Raw genomic sequence first — 20,234 nt, forward strand, 5'->3', positions numbered from 1 at the left:
CTGTTGGTTTTTTTGTCCGTAGTATCTCTAGATATTTGTTTCTGCTAGTTCTATGGTTGAATGGTTTACCTTTCGGAACCATGACAATGTAAAGAAACACGGCCTGCTTTTGCCTGCCCCTGGAGATACTTAAACAACAAGAAATGAAAATAAACGTACCCTCTTCTGCCTTAAATACCCCCCCCCCCCCCGGCACAACAACCAAACTCCCTCTTCCTGGATGATTTCAAATAGGCTGGCTGGTAAAGGTCATTATCCTAAGCTGTAATTCAATAAAGACACTATAGGGCTTGTTCAGCTTTTTAGAAAGATTGGCTTTGGGTTTCTGTGAAATGGAAGCTGCTTTCACTCACTAACTTGTGCTGCCGCCTTCCTCTTCCCATTAAAAAAAATAATTTCAACCAAAGATCTTTAAAGAATACTTAACTCACAAATTTTCATCTTATCCATTCAGTATCATTCAACTCCCATCACATTTCAGGAAGTAGAGTTTCCTGTTTGCAGACTGGTCCATAAACATGCCTTGAACAATTGTTGTTATTAAGAGGGGAAGAGAGGAGGCTTAAGGGGCTGGGAGATTTAAGGGTGTATATGGAAGTGACTATGGAACACAAAAAGGGAGAGGGATAGGCTAAAGATACTACACAGACAACTAACCACTAAAAGTGAAAAAAAAAAAAAAAACTGTTGAGAAAAACATACTGCCTATCTTTTGTTTCTGGCTTGAACCTGTGGCTTTTGCTCAGACTGTAGAGCAATCCAGAGGTTCTCAACGGTCGTTTCTTAGTTCTTGCCACTATTTGCCAAGTGCACAATTATTGTATAAACCGAACAAGGACGGATGTGCTGACAGCACCATAACAAATCATCAACCACTCTGTTTTGCTACAAAGCCACGGGTCCTGGATGTTTACTCCTCTGCACTGCAGCCTGCCTTTTCCCACCTTCGGAACGCTGCCAGGCCACATCTCTCCCTCCACCACCCCTCCCTGACGCCGTGGCACACACCTTTGTTCAGCCTCTTTGTTTGGTCCTGTTTAGATTATTGAAATGCTCTTCTTTTTGTTGGTCTCCTTACCAACGCAATCAAATGACTGCAGCTGGGACAGAAGCGATTGCTAAGCCCTCTCTCTGGCACCAGACACAAGGAGGCCTGTATAAATTCCAAGTCTGATGAGGCAGCAATGCTTTCACAGCAACTTTAAGGTTTTCTTCCTGTCACAATTACCCTTCTCCTTTAGTTGGACTCCCTAGGGTCCCTCAATTTTGATAGTGCCTAAATAATCCCCACAGAGCTACCAATCAATTTTAAACAATATGTTTCTTTCTTTTCTCATTAAAAGAATAGCAAGGTTAAAAAAAATTGAAAGCCCATATATTTTTCAGTCATTGAGCAGGACTAAGCTAACCACATCAGATTTCTGCAACCTGCTTATCTTTTCTCTCCACTCACATATACTCCCTCAACACAAATATTTAAGCATACACAAATCTGTCTTGTGTCTGAATTTTGAGAAGCTTCAATTCATCTTAAAATCATGCTTCAATGGTTTTCACACATTCCTGCTTCCCACATCTACTTTATTTTGACAAATCAGAAAGAACTGATGCTAGTATTTGGAAAGCTCAGAGATGATGATGTGCATAGGCTTAAGTTGAGAGAACTTTCATGCACTTGAGAGAAGCAGCAGAAAGTAGTCCCTGTTGTTAGCCTGTTAGGTAGGGGAGGTGAAAGTGGACGGACTGGATATCTTTGGAATGCAATGAAGGAGAAGGCCTAAGAAGAAACTTCAGCAATGGCCTTAAAACCCTTAAGTAATGAACAATGATTTGTTTCTCTGGTAAGCATGCTAGACAGAGGAAGTCAGCCTCCAGAATCTGTCCTTAGAAAAGATATGAAGAAAAACTGGCTTCTTTCTCTGTACACACCGGTGTCTTCTGGGCCTGGCATCCATGACACAGTTTTTAGAAGCTACCAAAGCAGCACTGGGCAAGAGTATAACCTATTGCTAAGCAGGCAACAGAGCCAAGAAGAGCACCATTTCCTAGAAATCAGGCTGATTCTGCCAAGTCAAACCTGTGACCAGCCCCTTCTTTAAAACAGGAGCTCAAAAAAAAAAAAAAAAAAAAAGTTGAAATGAACAGATCTACTTTCTTGTAATCTTTCCTACAATTTTGTGGTACAGTCTTACAGTATTTTTCACTCACATGTTCCTACTGACCGCAGTGTAAGATCCTGCTCAGAGACGAAATGAATGTGTCCTATGGCACTATAATCAGAGTAACATTAAATAATTATCTCCTCTTACCAAGGAGACGAGACTAGACTTTAGAAGGGATTGTAGATCCTTCTCCCAGTGAAACACGGAGACACATTCAATGTTTGAAATCCAGATTTTCATTAGTCTCTCAAGAAATTTAATGAAACCAAACCTTCTCCAGAACACAGAAAATGTAAAAGTACAGAAAAAGAGAGATAAAATATAGGTTCCAGTGACACCAGGCCCCACCCCCCTGCCCACCGCCTCACTGCCCTGCCCCAGCCAGTCTACAGAGCACAATAGGGTCAGTGAGAAGCTGGTTGGTTCTCACAGTAAACAGCCAGTGAGGCTGGTGCTTTTTATCGATGCGAAAAGAACTCAGACACTTCCTGCTATTTAAACAAGGTCCATTTTTCTTTCAAAGAACAGGAAAAGCCACAAGAGATTCCCACAGCGCCAGCAATAAGCCTTCTACTCCTGTACTGGGAACTCAGTAGCCAGAATGAAGAAGGGAGAAACAATAAATAAGGTGTTGTCTTGCTTCTTTCTATACCTGTGTTCATCTTCTGCCTGGGATTCTGTGGTTTCCACACCGCACTATCCCTCTATTCCCACCAGTATTCAGACATTCTTCACACTCTGGGTTTCCACTTATTTTCCACCATTCACCTTCACGCACTGCTTTCACATGTTCTAAGTCAGCTATGAGGCCATTTACAATACTGTTCTCATATACCCAAAACAGTATCTTCCAGTTCAAAGCATCCTCAAAGCTACTAGAGCAGGTTGACCCCAAGTTTCTTGACACTTGACAAAGTTAACATTAAAATGAAAAAACCAGGCCTTAAACCCTGAATCCAGTTATCTTTTAGAAACAGCAGATTCTCTCTTTTGAATACTTAGTTCTACTTTAATTCCCTTACATGCCGATAAAACGAATACAACCAAAGTATTAGAGAATTTGAACGACCAAAACCAACATGGAGGCTCTAAGCTGCTGCTCCAGTTTGCCATGTGTAAGCAAAGAACAAGAACACCCTGTGTTCAATTTCCTTAAAAGTAGTCTCACTGCTCTGGCTGGTGTGGCTCAGTGGATTGAATGACGGCCTGTGAACCAAAAGGTCGCCAATTCGATTCCCAGTCAGGGCACGTGCCTGGGTTGTGGGCCAGGTCCCCAGCTGGGGGCATGTGAGAGGCAACTGATCAATGTATTTCTCTCATATCCATGTTTCTCTCCCTCTCTCCCTCCCTTCCCCTCACTATAAAAATAAATAAATAAAAATCATTAAAAAAAAAGTAGTTTCACTAAAGCAAAGATGAAAACCTAGTTCCCTTCCAACCCACGTCCATGACCCCAGGAGGTCTGGGAATCTGCTAGCATTTTGGCACAAAACACACTGTTTTCCTTCTGGTTATCAGTCAGATCTCTAGTGCTTTGTGCAGGACACTATTTATGCTACTTGGACTAGGCTTTCTGTGAGTGACGACATTCTCATTCATCCCAGCAGTAATGTCACAAGACAACTACTCACTTAACCTGGTGCCTTTTCTACCTCGTTTATTTCTACCTCCTCCCCTTTTTATAACAGTGGCATTCCTTTCTCATTTGTAAGCTTATCAAAGGAGAGTATTTAAGCACAAATCTAAAACACATTTCTCTCTACTCAAGTCACAAATTACTTAAATACACTTATCTATAAGTTACTAAGGGCAGAAGAGGAAACGGAAACTCCTAAAACTTTGAATTCCAAATATCTGAAACCACCACATGGAGCATCTCCCTGGTTCTCCCCTTGCCAAAGCTGGGAACATATTTCAAGAGGACGGAGGACTCACCTGGAATCCTGATGAAAGACCAGCCATTCTGAGGCCTGATGCTCCACAGTCCTCCAGCTGGCTCCGGGAAGAACTGGGATTGTCGATTTAGCCAGTCTGCCGCCAGTTCAGGGGCCCCATTCAACAAACACTGCTTGGCTGCCAGACTCCCTCCTTCCTTCAGCACTCGCCGCTCATACTCTGCACTTCGGTCATTGCAGTAAGAATCCAATGGCACTGCGGTGACCTGCAGTCAGAGTCAAATGAGATGGTTCTTTCACATTTTCCACACCCACTAAGCCTTTTGGGAACCTCAACTTTGAAATCAGACTAATGTGGATAATTCTTGGGCTAGTAGTTTTACCTTCCCTGTTCTAACAAACTAAACTCTCCCTAATAACTGATTTAGTGAGAGCATTCCCAGGTAAAAGTCCAACCTGTTATAATATGAACCTATAACAAATCTAAAGAACACTGGAGTTCACAGATAAACTGGGATACCAGGTCAGAAACAATTCTACCATTCATATATACCTGTGTGTGTACACACACACACACACACACACACACACACACACACACATTTGCTTTGAACCTCCCATCGCTGCTGGATGTTGCTTTTGGCAAAGTTACATTTGCCATACATAAGTTGGTGAGGCCAAAAAAGGAACTAGAGCTAGTTTAGTCATCATTAAGAACTACAGAGTATTGGCTTGGTGCATTTGAAGTTATCTTTAATGATTTAGTGGCAAAGCTCCCATGTTTATCAACACTTCTTTCTCCTTTTCCCTGACTAGGCTGCTGAATGACAAACTATTTGGAAAATAGGAGAATCTTTCTTTCAGGCCATAAGCTGGTAGAGGGGGTGGGGAAGCAACTGCCAGAAGCAGTAGATTCATTTCTTGGTTAGGGTAGAGGCTACACACATCTTATCTCACCACCAGGTGCAACAACACTCAAATGCTGCCCCCTATAGAACAGCAGGCTCCTCTCCATTCAGAAACATAGGCTTTATCCTTCTTTAGCTATCTCTGGTCTATTCCCATTCTAATAAGCAGCTGTGTATTCAGATGGGAGAAGCCAACAGAACTAGATTTTTAACAAGCACCCCAGCATCTTAGGCTGAGCCTTGAAAATGCTGCTATGGGGTACATAAACAGTCAGCTAGCTTACTATGGAGCTGCAACGTACCTCTGCTGGGGACTAGAGGATACCAACACCAGAGAAAGAGCATCATTTACCAATAACCACCGACCTCGCTACTCGACTCAGAGGAAGTTGATCTGAATTGGCTAGCATGTAGTGCCATCTACGGTCCAGATGGCAAAACTACAGAGGGTGACAGCAAACTGGGCCCCTAGAGCTCCAAAACCCAGACAGGCTCACACAGAAATTGATTTAACCAGACTACTAGGAGAAGGTTTTGGTAATCTCATATCTCCTCTACTCTCTCCAAAAGGAGTTTGTCTTGTTTCCCAGTTATTAATTTTTCCCACTGAAAGTTGAGCATAGGCAAATAAACACGGAAATACAAAGCAGGTAGATAAAAATTTGGTCTCTATCTGCTTTGGTTTGTTCTGGCAGTGGCCCAGCAGATGCTGGATCAGAGTAGACACCTACCATCTAGGGCAAGGGTCCCTAACCTTTCTGGCACCAGGGACTGCTTTTGTGGAAGATAATTTTTCTACGGACAGGTGTGGGGGTGGTGGAGGGGGAGAAAGGAGGTGGAGCCCGGATGGTAATGCAAATGAAGCTTCTGTTGCTTGCCTGCCGCTCACCTCCTGCTCTCTCCTGCTCCGTGGTCCAGTTCCTAACAGGCTGTGGGCTGGGGACCCCAGATCTAGGGTGTAAGTCCCAGAACCTCACAATCGACTGCTGCTAATTCCATAGAAATGGTTAAGGAAGCAGCAGTCTGGACTACAGAAGTATTACCAGTTCTATATATCAAATAACATGCACACTCTTGGATAAGTAGAGCATAATTTGTGAGAGACTAATACTGGCCAATTTTACAAAGATAAATGCTTTTTTTTTTTTTTTTAAGAGCAGCAGAACTTATATTGGAATTATACATCAAGACTTTGGGCCCACAGTCTCAAGATGAAAAATTCAAAGCTAGAAACTTAGCCTGAAGGAATAGGGTGAACAGCGATGCAGAGGAGAATGTTTCCCCTGCCTGGGACTCATTTCTAGGAAGTCTTAGTAGTTTAAAAACAAACCAACTTTTTCCAGTTGTAAACTTTCTATTTTCCTATTTGTATTTTGCTGATATCCTTCCAAGTTCAGGACTGAAACTGGGAGGCTTGCAAGGCACGGTTCTTAGTGAAATATTTTTTAATGTTTTGATAAACTTCTTTGGCAGGAGCCCTGGATCAAGATATATGCAGAATCATAGAAAGTCACGTTGTAAATACGTAAGCAGCAAACTCATGAGGCCCTAAAGGGGGCAAACAAGTCCGTTTCTACGTAAATCCTGCTTTCTAAGTCTGCTCTATCTTAGATGGCCTCCACACAAGTGGCTTTCCTTGAATGCTCAGAAACAGGGAGAAATGAAGCATAACCTACCATTTTCTCCTCCCCACAAATCAAAATGCACACTCCCATCAGCCACATAAGCTAACCTGTTTCTTGCTTCATTAACTTTCTAAACTATGGTATCTTCAGAGGCTGCCTCCACAAGCATTCAGAGCGTCCTTCCTGAGGACATGTATATCCCTGCTCCAGCTCTAGGAAGCGTGACCGCTCCAAGCGCTACATTTTTTGTAAGATGGATTCCAGGGTCTTAATTTATGACCCCTGCTGAATTATTTTCTCAGCTAATGAGAAAAGAGCTGCCATAATTCCTTCCTTAATGTGGCACAGTTCTTCCTGAACTGACCCTAAAGTTTTCACAGCATATGCCAGGAAAATTAATTTATTCTAATTCAAGACCAAGGTTGAGGCCTCAAAGGAAATTAGTTTCTCTCCATCAAGATGGGTGAGAAATCAGGCCCTGGCTGGCATAGCTCAGTGGATTGAGAGCGGGCTGGGAACAAAAGTGTCCCAGGTTCGATTCCCAGCCAGGGTACATTCCTGGGTTGCAGGCTATAACCCTCAGCAACCGCACATTGATGTTTCTCTCTCTCTCTCTCTCTCCCTCCCTCCTTTCCCTCTCTAAAAATAAATAAATAAAATATTAAAAAATAAAAATAAAAAATAAATCAACAAACAAAAGATTTGGCAAGGATGTGGAGAAAGGGGAACCCTTAAAAAAAAAAAGATGGGTGAGAAATCAATATAATTAAGGTATTTCATGAAATGTTGCCTTATTCATACCCCAGGCCTGATCTGAAAGATTAAGAATTTGTGTACATGTGCATAAAATATTCAGACATGTTTAAAACTTTTTCCTGTCCTTACAACCATCATGTAATTATTCCCATTTTCAGGTTTGGCACATGTTATGTGAAGAAACCTTTCAAATAAGGGAGGAGAAGCCAAGTAGGACGCTGGAAAGCAGCACTCCAGTCAAATGATAAAAGCCTCCTCTTATTCCCTGACTGCCACCACATCTTTATACACTATGAGAGTTTTCTTCAGGCTACTGTTCACTGTTCTTTAGGGAAACAGCAGCGCCACACAAAACAAGTTAGACTTCTAGCTCCTCAGAAAACAATACTCTGAAGTATAGCTGGGGTGCCCATGTGTGAATATGTTTGGAGAGTGGGGCTGTTCTTCACAGTGGTTGGCTCTAGAGTTTGGGATGGTACAAATCAAAATTGTTATGTCCATCAATGCCATTATAGTTCAAGGCAGTTCACTTTTCACTTGCTCTATAAAACACTGGGAATACAAGAAGTAAAAACACGCTGATATACCACTCTAAAAATCTAGACTTCCTTTTATCAGGCCTCTCAGTAAGGAGACTGAGAAGGAAACCACACAATTATGAAGCCTCAACACTACTTTCCATGGAAGCACTTGGCTTTAGATGTTTCTTACAGTGAGTTTCTCTATATTGGCTTCAGCTTCAAAGACCAAGAATGCTTTGGAAGAACTGGAAACATGCAAAATCTAAATTCTGGACAGTCAATATAAATCAAATGAAGATGACAGTGGGAAGGGAATCACATTCATGTAATAGAGGACCACCAGCAGGAAGAAATCTAGGAAGGCTGGAGTCAATGGGACTCAATACTATCATCTCATTTTCACTCATCATTTTCCTCTGGAACCTGTGCCAATTCTGATCTTTGATAACTTAATAAAGTAAGGCTGTAAAGTGATGTAAATAATGGTAGAATAATATCACTAAGGAAGAATCAAAAGGCTCTACCTTCTTTGAACAGAACTATGAAAACAGTCAACTTGCTAGAATGAGTGGAGAAAATAAACAAACAAAAAACACACAGAAAGGTATGTAATATCAGCCTCTTAAGAGTCTTCTGGTTAACTCTAAGTTGCCCCTTAAAGCAAAAGGAAACGAGATGGAAAAGACAGAAACTTGAACTTTGCTCGACCCACAGAGTCTGGCCACTTCTCTACTATGTCTCTCTTCCCATCATGTATTTCTTTGAGGTTGGAAGAGATTTTTCTGGCACTGATCAGTAAGGATTGGAAAGATACGTAAGCAAAGTGAACCACTGCAGCGTGCCAAGGGCAACCTTTGCAGTAATGCTATCAACAATCACCAGGGTGCCCTGTTTTGATAAACAGGGTATAGGAAGAACTCAACAACTGCCTGAAGTTGAAACTCTAATAGTAACTACCCCCCATCTATAAATAAGACTACGACTGCTGAATGCACAACAGTTACTTTTCAGAGGAAACATACTTGTGAACCATAGCCCAGGCAGAACTGCTGAGGAAAGTGAGAGAACACCAGACCAAGAAGTTTCTTGATGCCAGAGTGTCATATTTCCTTTTGTTATCTGGAGACTGTACTGAGGTGACAAGTCCAGATCAAATCTCCCTGCCAATCTGGCCCTCTCCTCTGAAAACCCCTCAAAAGCCTCAATGCAGGTGACAAATGGTTCCCTCTCCTTTTCAAACAGCCCCCTGTCTGTGACCCTGTTGTTGGGTGTTAATCCACCTGACAGATGGCTTGCTGCCATGGTAGATTAGAGCCCCTGACTAAATGAGAGGAACCAAGAACAGAGACAAGGTCAGAGAAAAAAAAACACTCCTATCTAACCCATACAATTATTCTCAAACCAGTACAGTCCAAAGTGAGAAGTGCTGTCGTGGGATAGCCAGGACTGTGGTGTGCATGCTCTTTCTAAATACTAAGGATTTATAGGTTTCTCAAGATCCAAATAGCTTAAAACAGTTAAGAAATGGATCCCCTGAAAATTAGTATTTTTAATACCAATATCATGTATTTTAATACCATGTATTTTGTTTATTCCCTCCCATGGCACTTACTCGTGGACTGGCCACACACAAAAAAGATGGCAGCTCAGTGAGCAGGCAGCAACGAAGCGAGGAGGTAGCTGATCTCCGCTGATGGATGACCTGGTCTGAGTAGCCACTCACTGCTTTACAGTGGCTGCTGAAAACCAGAAACTATAAAACAAAAAGTCAGATTAGTGCCATTGATAATTATATTTAATATAATCAAAATGGGAAATATCACATATTAAACACCTGATTTAAAGACATCCTTCCTAGCGAATATTATTATTCTAATAAACACTATTTAGAACTCAACTTATACTGTAGATAAAATCCATACTAATTTCAAAATGTGGTTTTATATTAATGTACCCTAACCAAGCATCATTTCTATCTTTTTGTGGAAGAGATACTGTTAATTATAAATGGCGATAGCAAAACCTTCATTAGACAGAACACTATGTACGAAGTCGGTCCAGAAAAAAGTCCAGCCATTGTTAATACAACAAGAACAGTTTGTGTGATAACGATGTAATCTGGCAGCCAAGGAGAGTAGACTGTAATGTGAGTGCGTGAACAATGACGACTTCACTGTACTAGTCAGTGGGGGTGGTAGACACCATTGAGTGAGCATGTGTACTGTGTAGCTGTTGCATTCAACATGACTGAGTAGAGCAATGAATCTGTATCAAATTTTGCATTAAGCATGAACATTCCTCTGCAGAATCATTCAGATGATTCAGAAGGCCGAAGCTATGGGCAACTAACTGGTGACTGGCAGTTTCATCACAACAACACACCGCTCATGCATCATGTCTCCTGCAGAAGTTTTTTTGTGAAACATCAAATCACCCAGGTGACTAGCCCACTACAGCCCAGATTTGGTGCCCTGTGACTTCTGGTTTTTCCCCCAAACTAAAATCACCTTTGAAAGGACCATTGATGAGATTCAGGAAAATACAATGGGGCAGCTGATAGCAATTGGGAGAACTGTGTGAGGTCCAATGTGTCTACTTTGAAGGGGTCTGAGGTGTCATTGTCCCATGTACAATGTTTCTTTTATCTTGTATCTTCTTCAACAAATGTCTCTATTTTTCATTATTACATTGCTGGATACTTTATAGACAGCCTGGTGGTACATATGGGGGGCGGGATGGCGGGGGGAGTTTGATTCATTTGTTATATCCATGGATGCAAACTCACATCTTCGGTCAAAAGCAATTACCAACAATATTTCTTCTAAGTTGTTCTTTAAGGCAAGTCTGTTTAGACTCACATTAGTGTACTAACATAGTCCAGTGTAGTTCTAGCAAGGTTAGCTGTTTTATTTATACAGTGACATCAATACAAGTGGTCAGGAAGAGGAAACAGTATCTCTTTAGTTCTTCTACCTGACCACCACTCAAAAAAAAATTCATTCACATTACTGTATCAAAAATACATTTTCAAAGACTCTACAGCTCATGTCAAAACTTCAGTTTTCAGCCATTCATATGAAATATTTAAAGTATGGAATATTCACAAAGAATTTGTCAGTGGGATTACAGTATTCTATATTGCAGGTACAGGTCTTTCTTCAGTATTAGACATTTTATTGTTGGATCTTCATTCATGATTATTTCTGTTTTACTGATTTCTTAAATAAGGCAGTTTGATAAATAACCATGTAGAGGAAGATAATACACAATGAAGTCAAATTTATACATTGTTGTAAAGTCAAGAAAACAAACTGCAAGATGAACAGTAATCAGCATCCTCTGTGGGAGAATAATAATTATACTTCCAGTACCAAAAACTTAGAGTAACAAATCTCTCCAAGGCTTCTTTGTTCACTACATATCTTCTCCCAAAGTAAATGAGTTCTTGAGGATCATAATTTGAGAGAAGCCACCTCCAGCTAATAGGACATGTGTATCATAATTTGCTTCCATGAAACAATCAGCATCTTCTAAATAATGGTCATGAACAAAATGAAAGGCTTTAACTGCTTCCAGCAGAGTTGAGCTGTCTTCAGTGGTCTCTAAACACACTATAGGCAAATCTTATGACACTATTACAATGGTGGGTCCTTGTAGCTTTATTGTGCTTGATCTTTTTCTCTAGATATTGAGGTGCTTGTTATTACCCACAAAAGAACTTTAAGCTTCTGATAGAGTTTTTCAACATTATCTATGTACTCATCTTTATATTGGCTAGTATCTATTGGGTTGGCCAAAAAGTCCATTTAGTTTTTTCTGTAAAATAAAAGACACATTTCTTATTTTCACCAAGAATTTTGATTTGAACATTCTGAGTATGTCAGTTATCTCCTACTATTGGCTTCTAGTGGGTAGAGGCCAGGGGTGGTGCTAAACATCTTCCAATGCATAAGACAGCTCCACAGCAAAGAATTATCTGGCCAAAGTGTCAATAGTACCAAGAAACTTTGCAAATCACTTCTGACATGTTTGATTGATTAGTCACAGCACCTTCTCCATACACTGCACACATCTTTTTTGTGTGTTTCTGTTGTGTTTTTACCTTTCTTGAAATAAAGCATAATATGCCAAATATGTTGCATATCTTCTTCCATCTTCATTATTAAAATGGCTGCACAAAAATTCACCGATTTTGATAAGTTTTAAAAAACTGCATGCTGATATTACAGCTGTCACAATACAATCTAACAAAATTGTTTCTAATGACGTTAAAGACAAGTAAGCACTACTAAAACCATTGTACAGAAGAATCTAAATGAACTTTTCCGCCAATCCAATAAATTGAAATGTATCCCTTTCTCTATGTATTTATGTCCATTACCATCTGAATGCCTAGTGTGAGGATGAGTATGAAGATTTTTAGACAGGGTGTCACCCAACTCTTCCAATACTTAACACTGAATAGCAAGGAAACTTAAAAACTCTATTAATGGTGCACAAATAAAGGAAAAAATGAAGCAAATTTTCTTGTTTTCCCAAAGTGCATTTCTGATTATCAGCAGCAGCTCCTCTTGACCCTCCTGAGGGTGGAAAGAAGAGATGATACAAGTCTAGCAACCACTGCTCACTACAGTACTAGTAGTAGTACAAGGGCTGTGAGTTGGGATCTACACTGGTGCCCAGGCAGAGATAGCAGCAGTAACTGACCTAAAGACTATTAATTCTTTACTAACTTCTAAAGAAAAGTAACTAAACAATCTGTCAAAAATCTCTTCAATCTACCCTCATTTTAGGCATTGTCAAATGGCAAAAACCAACAGAAGCCTTTAAAAAAAAGGATTTCTTTCTTTCTTAAAGATTTTATTTATTTATTTTTAGAGAGAGGAGAAGGTAGGGAGAAAGAGAAGGGGGGAGATGAGGGGGGGAGACACCACACGCCCATCAACATGTGAGAGAAACATCAATCGGCTGCCTCTCCCATGCCCCCAACCCTGGACCTGGCCTGCAACCCAGGCCTGTGTGCTGACTGGGAATCAAACTGGTGGACCTTCATTTTGTGGGACCACAGGCAACCAACTGAGCCAAGCCAGTCAGGGCAAAAGCCTATTTTTTGTTTTTTACTTCACTCCTAGTGTACAAAGGTAAAAGATGAAATAATAAATATTTCCTTTGACTATTTTCTCATCAACATTATAGTTATTAGTAAGAAAGGGTTACAACTTTCACTATAGGAAATCCTTTTAACACAATATGTCACTGGTGATACCTTTGTGGAAAAAGCCCTGACTTCCCAGACGTGGTCATTCCCAAATTAGAACATGTTCACTCATCTTACATGATCTGTGTTAAGATGGCAGTCTCATTGGAAGTCACTAAGTCAAGATGATTTATAGCTTTATGATTCCAGATTTAGAAAAAGAATTCACTGGCTCAAAATGTTCAACATACACAGCCTTAGCTTTAGAGAAACCATGACTACCTCTAGCATATTTTGCTCAATCTATCCTGTTCTAGATTATTTTCTCTTAACATTGGTCCATCAAGCCTAGTACAAATAGTTCTTGGTACCACACTACCCACATTTCCTTCACATAAATGACATGAACTGCCAGACACAGCTGGACATGGGATAATTCAGTGTGTAACAGAGAAGAACACAAAGGACACCTTAAACATCACTGTGTAGGATGCTTGAGGGGATAGGACAGAAAAGAAGGTTCACTACTTTGTTACTCAGTTTGACCTAAAGCAAACTGGGAGGGAGGGAGGGAGGGAGGAAGAGAGAGGGAGAGAGAAAGAGGGAGAGAGAGAGAGGGAGAGAAAGAAAGAGAGAGAGAGAGAGAAAGAGAGAGAGAGAAAGAAAAAGAGAGAGAAAAAGAGAAAGAAAAAGAGAGAAAGAGAGAAAAAGAGAGAGAGAAAGAGAAAGAAAAAGAGAAAGAGAAAGAAAGAGAGAGAGAAACAAATAAACAAACAAAATGTCACACTGTAAGAGACGTGACCTGGTTGTAATATGGTCACAGGTTTTGCTATTCTATTGTTCCTGCCTCATGCTCTTGAATGTCTCGTTACACTGTAGGCACTGGCAGCTATACGCATCTAGCTGCCAGCACCACAATATGCACACAGCAGTGAGGTCAGGCTTTTGTAACTTTTTTGGCTCCATGTAAAAGTCTTAAGTGAAAATAAGTAGGGCAGAAAAAAATACAATAAAAAATAAATAAAAAAAATAAAGAAAATAAGTAGGGCAGAATGACAGGCACCGCAACTGCACACTTCTTACCGCAGTGTAGCACAGAAAACGCACAGATGTCTTCCCCTCAGTTACAGACTTACCCACTTAAAAAGGGTTCATACTTTACTCTTTATGTCTTGTTTAAAATTAAAAACCAAAACCAAAAAACACTTATGCTAACATCAGGTCATTACTTAGAAATTGATTTTTTTGTTTTTGTTCTTAAGGGCATACTGTTTATAGATCTACTGCTAGACTATATGGATTCTATTTTCAAAGATATTTTAAGTAACCAAACAAAAAGGGGGAAAATAAAATACAGAAAAATCCTGAACAGAGTGGTTTCCCAGAGCTTTCTACAAGGTGTGTTGGCAGCTCTTGTGATCTAAGGAAATGATGACAGATAGATATTGTAGTTGCAAATTAACATTTAGCAAAAATGTTTTTTGAAAACTTCTGTTGGCAGGATTGTTCATCAATGGTCAATTAAAACTCTCTAAGCATTTAATAAAAAACGGTGTTTAAGACTTTTGCATAGCCCTGGCTGATGTGGTTCAGTGGTTGAGTGCTAGTCTGCAAACCGAAAGGTTGCTGGTTTGATTTGAGTCAGGGTATATGCCTGGGTTGCAGGCCAGATCCCCAGTTGGGTGAGTGTTATCTCTTACACATCGATGTTGCTCTCCCTCTTTCTCCCTCCCTTGCCCCCTCTCTAAAAGTAAATAAAAAAGAAAGTCTATAAAAATACAATTATTAAAAATAATAAAACTTATATACACACACCACTCCTCTCAAAATAAAAAAAAGTCTTAAGGTTCTTTTGTATATTTTAAATTGCAAAATCTGAAATATTCCCAATTTCATAACATAATTTGCTTACAGTTGTAGAGTATATAAGCTTTCAACATGTATGATGCCTAAGTAGGCCCTTACCACAACAATAGTTTCATTGAGACTGAGATGGGAGATGGAATCAGTGGTGTTACTGTATTTCTGTCAATCATCATTCTTAATAGAACACTGACTGGTTATATTATAAAAACTGTTCTTCCTCCCCAAAAGATGGCTAAATAGTATATTTCCTATAAATTCTTGTTTCTGTCTTTATTTTTCAAAAAACAAGATTAAAAAGAAAAGATTCATATGTGTGAGACTTGTATTCTTTAATTCCTGCAAAACCATATAAGAAAAGAGCCCTAGCCAAAGCCCACAGTGGGGAAGGAGGTATGCAAGAATAAATTTATGAAAGTTTTGAACTTTTCCTTCTTGAAATTCTCACCAGTTAAGCAGGGTGGAGCACAATGAAATTAAGAGGAATGTAGCATCAAAAGAGAAAAATAGTATCAGACAAGCATTCATGTCAAGTAAGAGATTTTTTTTTAAAGGTTTTATTTATCCATTTTTTAGAGAGGGAAGGGAGGGAGAAAGAGAGAGAGAGAGAGAAAGAAACATCAATGTGCAGTTGCTGGGGGCCATGGCCTGCAACCCAGGCATGTGCCCTGACTGGGAATCGAACCTGCGACACTTTGGTTCACAGCCCGCACTCAATCCACTGAGCTACGCCAGCCAGAGCAAGTAAAAGATTTTTAAAAGGCCCTAAACTTTGTTCAAAACACCCCAAAATGCTATCTGATCGGTGTCTTTATCTTCGTTCTTAGTTCCTTGATGTTTACAGTATGTATTATCCTAAAGCCAGTATTATGAGAGTGGTGCTTCCCTTAACTCTGCAGCACAGAACTCAAGTTTAATATTCACTGCCGGGTAAGAACAAGGAGACGTTAGGATTGGGTCAGACTGCTGAATATGATCTAAAGTAATAAGTGATCTGAGACAGCTTACCAAGAACAAGATGACAGTATGTACCTAAGCCAATATTCATTATCTGTCCTCAATGGAATAAGAACAAAACCTTTACCCTGTTCTGATGATAGGAAGCTGTATTTAGGAGACAAGCTGCTGAAACAATACCTACTACTGTTTATAAGACAAAGGAAGGCATAGGAGAGAACAAAATGAAGGATTTTCTGCCTTAAGAAAAAGCTGAGGGAAAATTAATTTAAAGCTAATTTGGTAGGTCCAAAGGAATTTTATTCAAAATTATTATTTGAATAGTGTAAGAGAAAGATTCTTGACTCTTGTTTCTGATTTCAGCATGTCCCCTGTCGCTTTTCTCAAGTCCCTCTGCTTGAGAATAACCCAAACTTTACTTTTAAGACTGATCTTGATCATGGAATCTAGATTCAATTTGTATGGTCTTCCATCAAACCTTTGAAATATAATTTGTGTTTACTTTGCATATTAAAACAAGGCTACTCCATTTCCTAGTACCACAAAAGAAAGCAAAACAAAGAACTGGAGAAATAGCATCTCTTCAGCATTATGTTTATGAATAATAGAAGTTACATAATCAGAACTAAATTGACAAATCAAATGATAATGCAAGACACAGAATGGAAGAGTTTGCAAGGAAAAGTTTTGCTCACTAGGAGTTAGGCCTTATGAACAATGAAATCCTGTTGAAGATGAAAGCCAGGTATTATACTGTTTTTAATATAAATACAGCTGACATTTGCTGTGGCTAATAAAATTATAAACAGATGGGTGACCTGGAGAGCTGGGAGAGATATCAAAATCTTTTCCTGTTTAAGAACTTTCATGTTGTCACAGCCAGAACCTGGCTGTATTCTAAGCCAAAATCTCAGGACAGTGCAAAACAAACTTTATAGTGAAGTAATTAATATCAAGGCACCAGCCCAGCAGTAGAAATCTGTGGTCCTTCTGAGATATGTCCATAATTTTCATACCTCTCTCTCTCAAAAGGTAGAGCCTAATTCCCTGCTCCTTGGGAGTGAGCTGTATTTAATAACTCCTAAAACTAGCTCATAAGGCACTGTGGTCCCTTCTTGGACTCGTTTGCTTGCTCTCCCTCTCTTGAATCACTCACTTTGAGGAAAGCCAGCTGCCTTGCCATGAGGACACTCAAGCAGCCTCATGGAAAAGCCCACACAGCAAGGAACTGAGACCTCCAGCCAACAGCAACTTGCTGGACATGAAAGTGAGCTACCTTGGAAGCAGATCTTATGGCTCCACTTAATCTTTCAGGTAACTATGGAACCCTAGCTGATATCTTGACCTCCTAAGAGCCAAAACCACCTAACTGACCTGTTCCCAAGTTCCTGACCAACAGAAAGTGTGAGATACTAAATATTTATTGTTTTAAGCTGCTAGATTTTAGGGTAATTTGTTATGTAGGTATAGATGACTACTATAGGGGCTAAAATCCACAACTGACCCTTTTTGCTAGTACTCTTGGGCTATCTATACATTAACTCCTGCTGGTGTTCCTTAGTGTCAAGAAATGCTTCTAGTTCTCAGCTCAAATGAAGGACAAAAATAACTGATGTACAACAAAAAAGTCAATAAATGATTAAACAAGTTACCAATCCCACTCATGTTGCCCAGCCCATAAGGAAAAGTTAGAACTCTTGACAAGATTCTATTTTAAATACTGAGTAATAATATACTTTTACTTTTAGGTTAGAAGACATTCCCTGAAATGAGAATACATGCCAAGTTCCAAAAAGAAAGGCAACAATAACATTGTATAATGTATCAACACTCACTAAGTCATTCAGCAAACATTAATTTAACCTTGTAAATGCAAGGTGCCTAAAATAACCAGTCCACAAAGACAAGAGGGACTGTATATATTGCCCAAACACTTAAATTGCATTCTCACATGGGGGAAAAAAAACCGAAGGAAAAAAAGACAACTGCTTAATAGTGCCCTTTTTTCACATTAATTAAGCTCAGTTTTAGTCTTTCTGGACACTATAAACATTCTTTGTGGTAGAGAAGAATCTCTCTGTTAATTTTAGAGCTTCTGCCAGTATTCGCTAGTTTTCTACCAGGTAAATTGGGCAATTTTGCATCCCCATCAACAGTCTCTCCTTTATGTTCAATTTCTCTTTTTGTTGCCTTCTTCCTTTTCAGATTTCCAATCTGAGTCTCTTTTTTCTTAATAAACTCAACTTTGACTTAAACCCAACTTTCCCTCCTGAAATACCTTCCTATTCTTTTTAATTACCATACTTCATTACCTACTCTCTACATTTTCTATTTTTAAAGATTTTATGTATTTATTTTTAGAGAGGGAAGGGAGGAAGAAAGAGAGGCAGAGAAAAATTGACTGGTTGCCTCTCATAAGCAACCCGACCAGGGACCAAATATGCAACCCATGAACCCTGACCCGGAATTGAATCTGAGACGTTTTGTTTTGGGGGAACAGATGCCCAACCAACTGAGCCACACTCATCAGGGCTCAACACTTTCTAATCAGAATGTTTCTCACTATAAATCACTCCTAGCATCAAAGAGATCCTAATCTCGTGCCAAAGTGTTCACTGTAACTTGACATAGAATTTACCATTCCTTCTGGATCCTTTCTTCAACTCTAGGTTTTGGAAGTGATTCCTCCACTGTCACTGCTCAGCCATATCCAAATCAGAGTCCCCTGACACTTTCATTTTTTTTGAAGAATACAGAAGTATTTTTATTTTTTTCACCTAATGATGCAAAACACAAATGCTGATGACAAGTTTTCTCTCACATTTAAAACTCAACAGACTGGTACCAATTTAATGGCTATATGGAGCTAGACTGTAATGGTTTTTAAAAAATTTATTCTTTTATACAACAGGGGACCCCAGAAAAACTGGAATTTATTTATTAAAAAATTGTATATTTATTCTTACGTGTTTAAACTTCAGTCCCCTTCAAAGTACTCTCCATTTGATACAATACTCCTAATTAAAAAATGCCGAACACAGTCCTGGCTGGTGTGGCTATGTGGATTAAGTGCAGGCCAGTGTACTGAAAGGTCATGGGTTTTACTCCCAGTCAGGGCACACACCTGGGTTGAAGACCAGGTCCCCAGTTGGGGGTATGCGAGAGGTAAGCCTGTTTTCTGTGAAAATAAAAAATTATCAGATGTCACAGTTGTTGGACTCCTATTTAAGCAAAGGGGCTTTCACAGGATTTGTAAATTGTACTAACAATGCCAGAAGTATTTTTGTAGACCTCAATGACAGCAACCAAGTCACATCAGGAATAAAAGGCACAAAGCACGCATATGATGAATTTATCCTACACAAAGCAGCAAACAAAAAGAACCTAAGACCTTGTGTTTAAAATCAATTGACAACGCCCTGTCCCATGTGGCTCAGTTGGGTTTGGCATTGTCCTACAAAGCAAAAGGTCACTGGTTCAATTCCTGGTCAAGGCACACGCCTGGGCTATGGGCCTAGTCCCTGGTTGGGGAGCATGTGAGAGGCAAGCAATTGGTAGTTCTCTCTCACATCAATGTTTTGCTACCTCTCCTTCTCCCTACCTTCCACTCTCTCTAAAGAAATAAACAAATTCTTAAAAAAACCCCCACCCCCCCAAAATTGACAAATGTAAACATCAGCACAACAGATAATTACCACATTTAAGTCTTAGCACTGCTGTCAATATTTAATGAATTATTTTTAAAAAGACTAATTTTTCAATCATGTTTTTTAAAAAAAACTAAAATCTTGCAGGGTCAGAGTAGACTATGAAATTTAATAGTGTGGTTTTGATGTGTGTATGCACGTTAAAATGTCATGCATCTTAAAAATTTAACTTTTATAATTTTTTTTAAAAGACTTTATTTGTTTATTTTTAGAGACAGGGGAAGGAAAGAGGGAGAGAAACATCAATGTATGGTTGCCTCTCATGCACCCCCAACTGGGGATCTGGCCCGCAACCCAAGCATGTGCCCTGAGTGGGAATTGAACTAGCGACCTTTTGGTTCATAGGCCTGCACTCAAACCACTGAGCCACACCAGGCAGGGCAACTTTTATACTCCTAACTAATGAATTTTGGAAATCTGTCCTAAAGAATCAGGTGTCCAAAATATCCTTCTCTACTCTTCTTTGTAAAACAAACAAAACCAATTTTATCTAGATGAATAAGAAAAATTCAGCTCAAAGAAACCAGGGTGAGAAAAAGCATAATAATGGTGATAGGCATATTCCAACAAGGTCATTTTTGGGGAATAGTTCCCATAATAAATTACTGTGTTCAAGTTTGAGTCAGCTGGTTCTTTCAAAATC

At 39.6% G+C, this 20,234-nt stretch overlaps 1 protein-coding gene across 2 annotated transcripts in view; it reads right to left on the bottom strand.

Moving 5' to 3' along the window:
• The window catches only part of INO80 (INO80 complex ATPase subunit), a 123,335-nt gene that overhangs the window by 35,916 nt on the left and 67,185 nt on the right, over positions 1-20,234 (bottom strand). For both annotated transcript variants that reach the window (XM_045822860.1, XM_045822859.1), the window contains 2 exons: positions 9,480-9,620; positions 4,098-4,323 (listed from right to left, as the gene is read on the bottom strand). In XM_045822860.1, the coding sequence (XP_045678816.1) occupies positions 4,098-4,323; positions 9,480-9,620 (367 nt within the window). The remainder of the gene's footprint in view (positions 1-4,097; positions 4,324-9,479; positions 9,621-20,234) is intronic.

The sequence above is a fragment of the Phyllostomus hastatus genome, unplaced genomic scaffold, assembly GCF_019186645.2.
Source record: "Phyllostomus hastatus isolate PE091 unplaced genomic scaffold, TTU_PhHast_1.1 phas_scaffold_501, whole genome shotgun sequence".
Classification (NCBI taxonomy): Eukaryota; Metazoa; Chordata; class Mammalia; order Chiroptera; family Phyllostomidae; genus Phyllostomus; species Phyllostomus hastatus.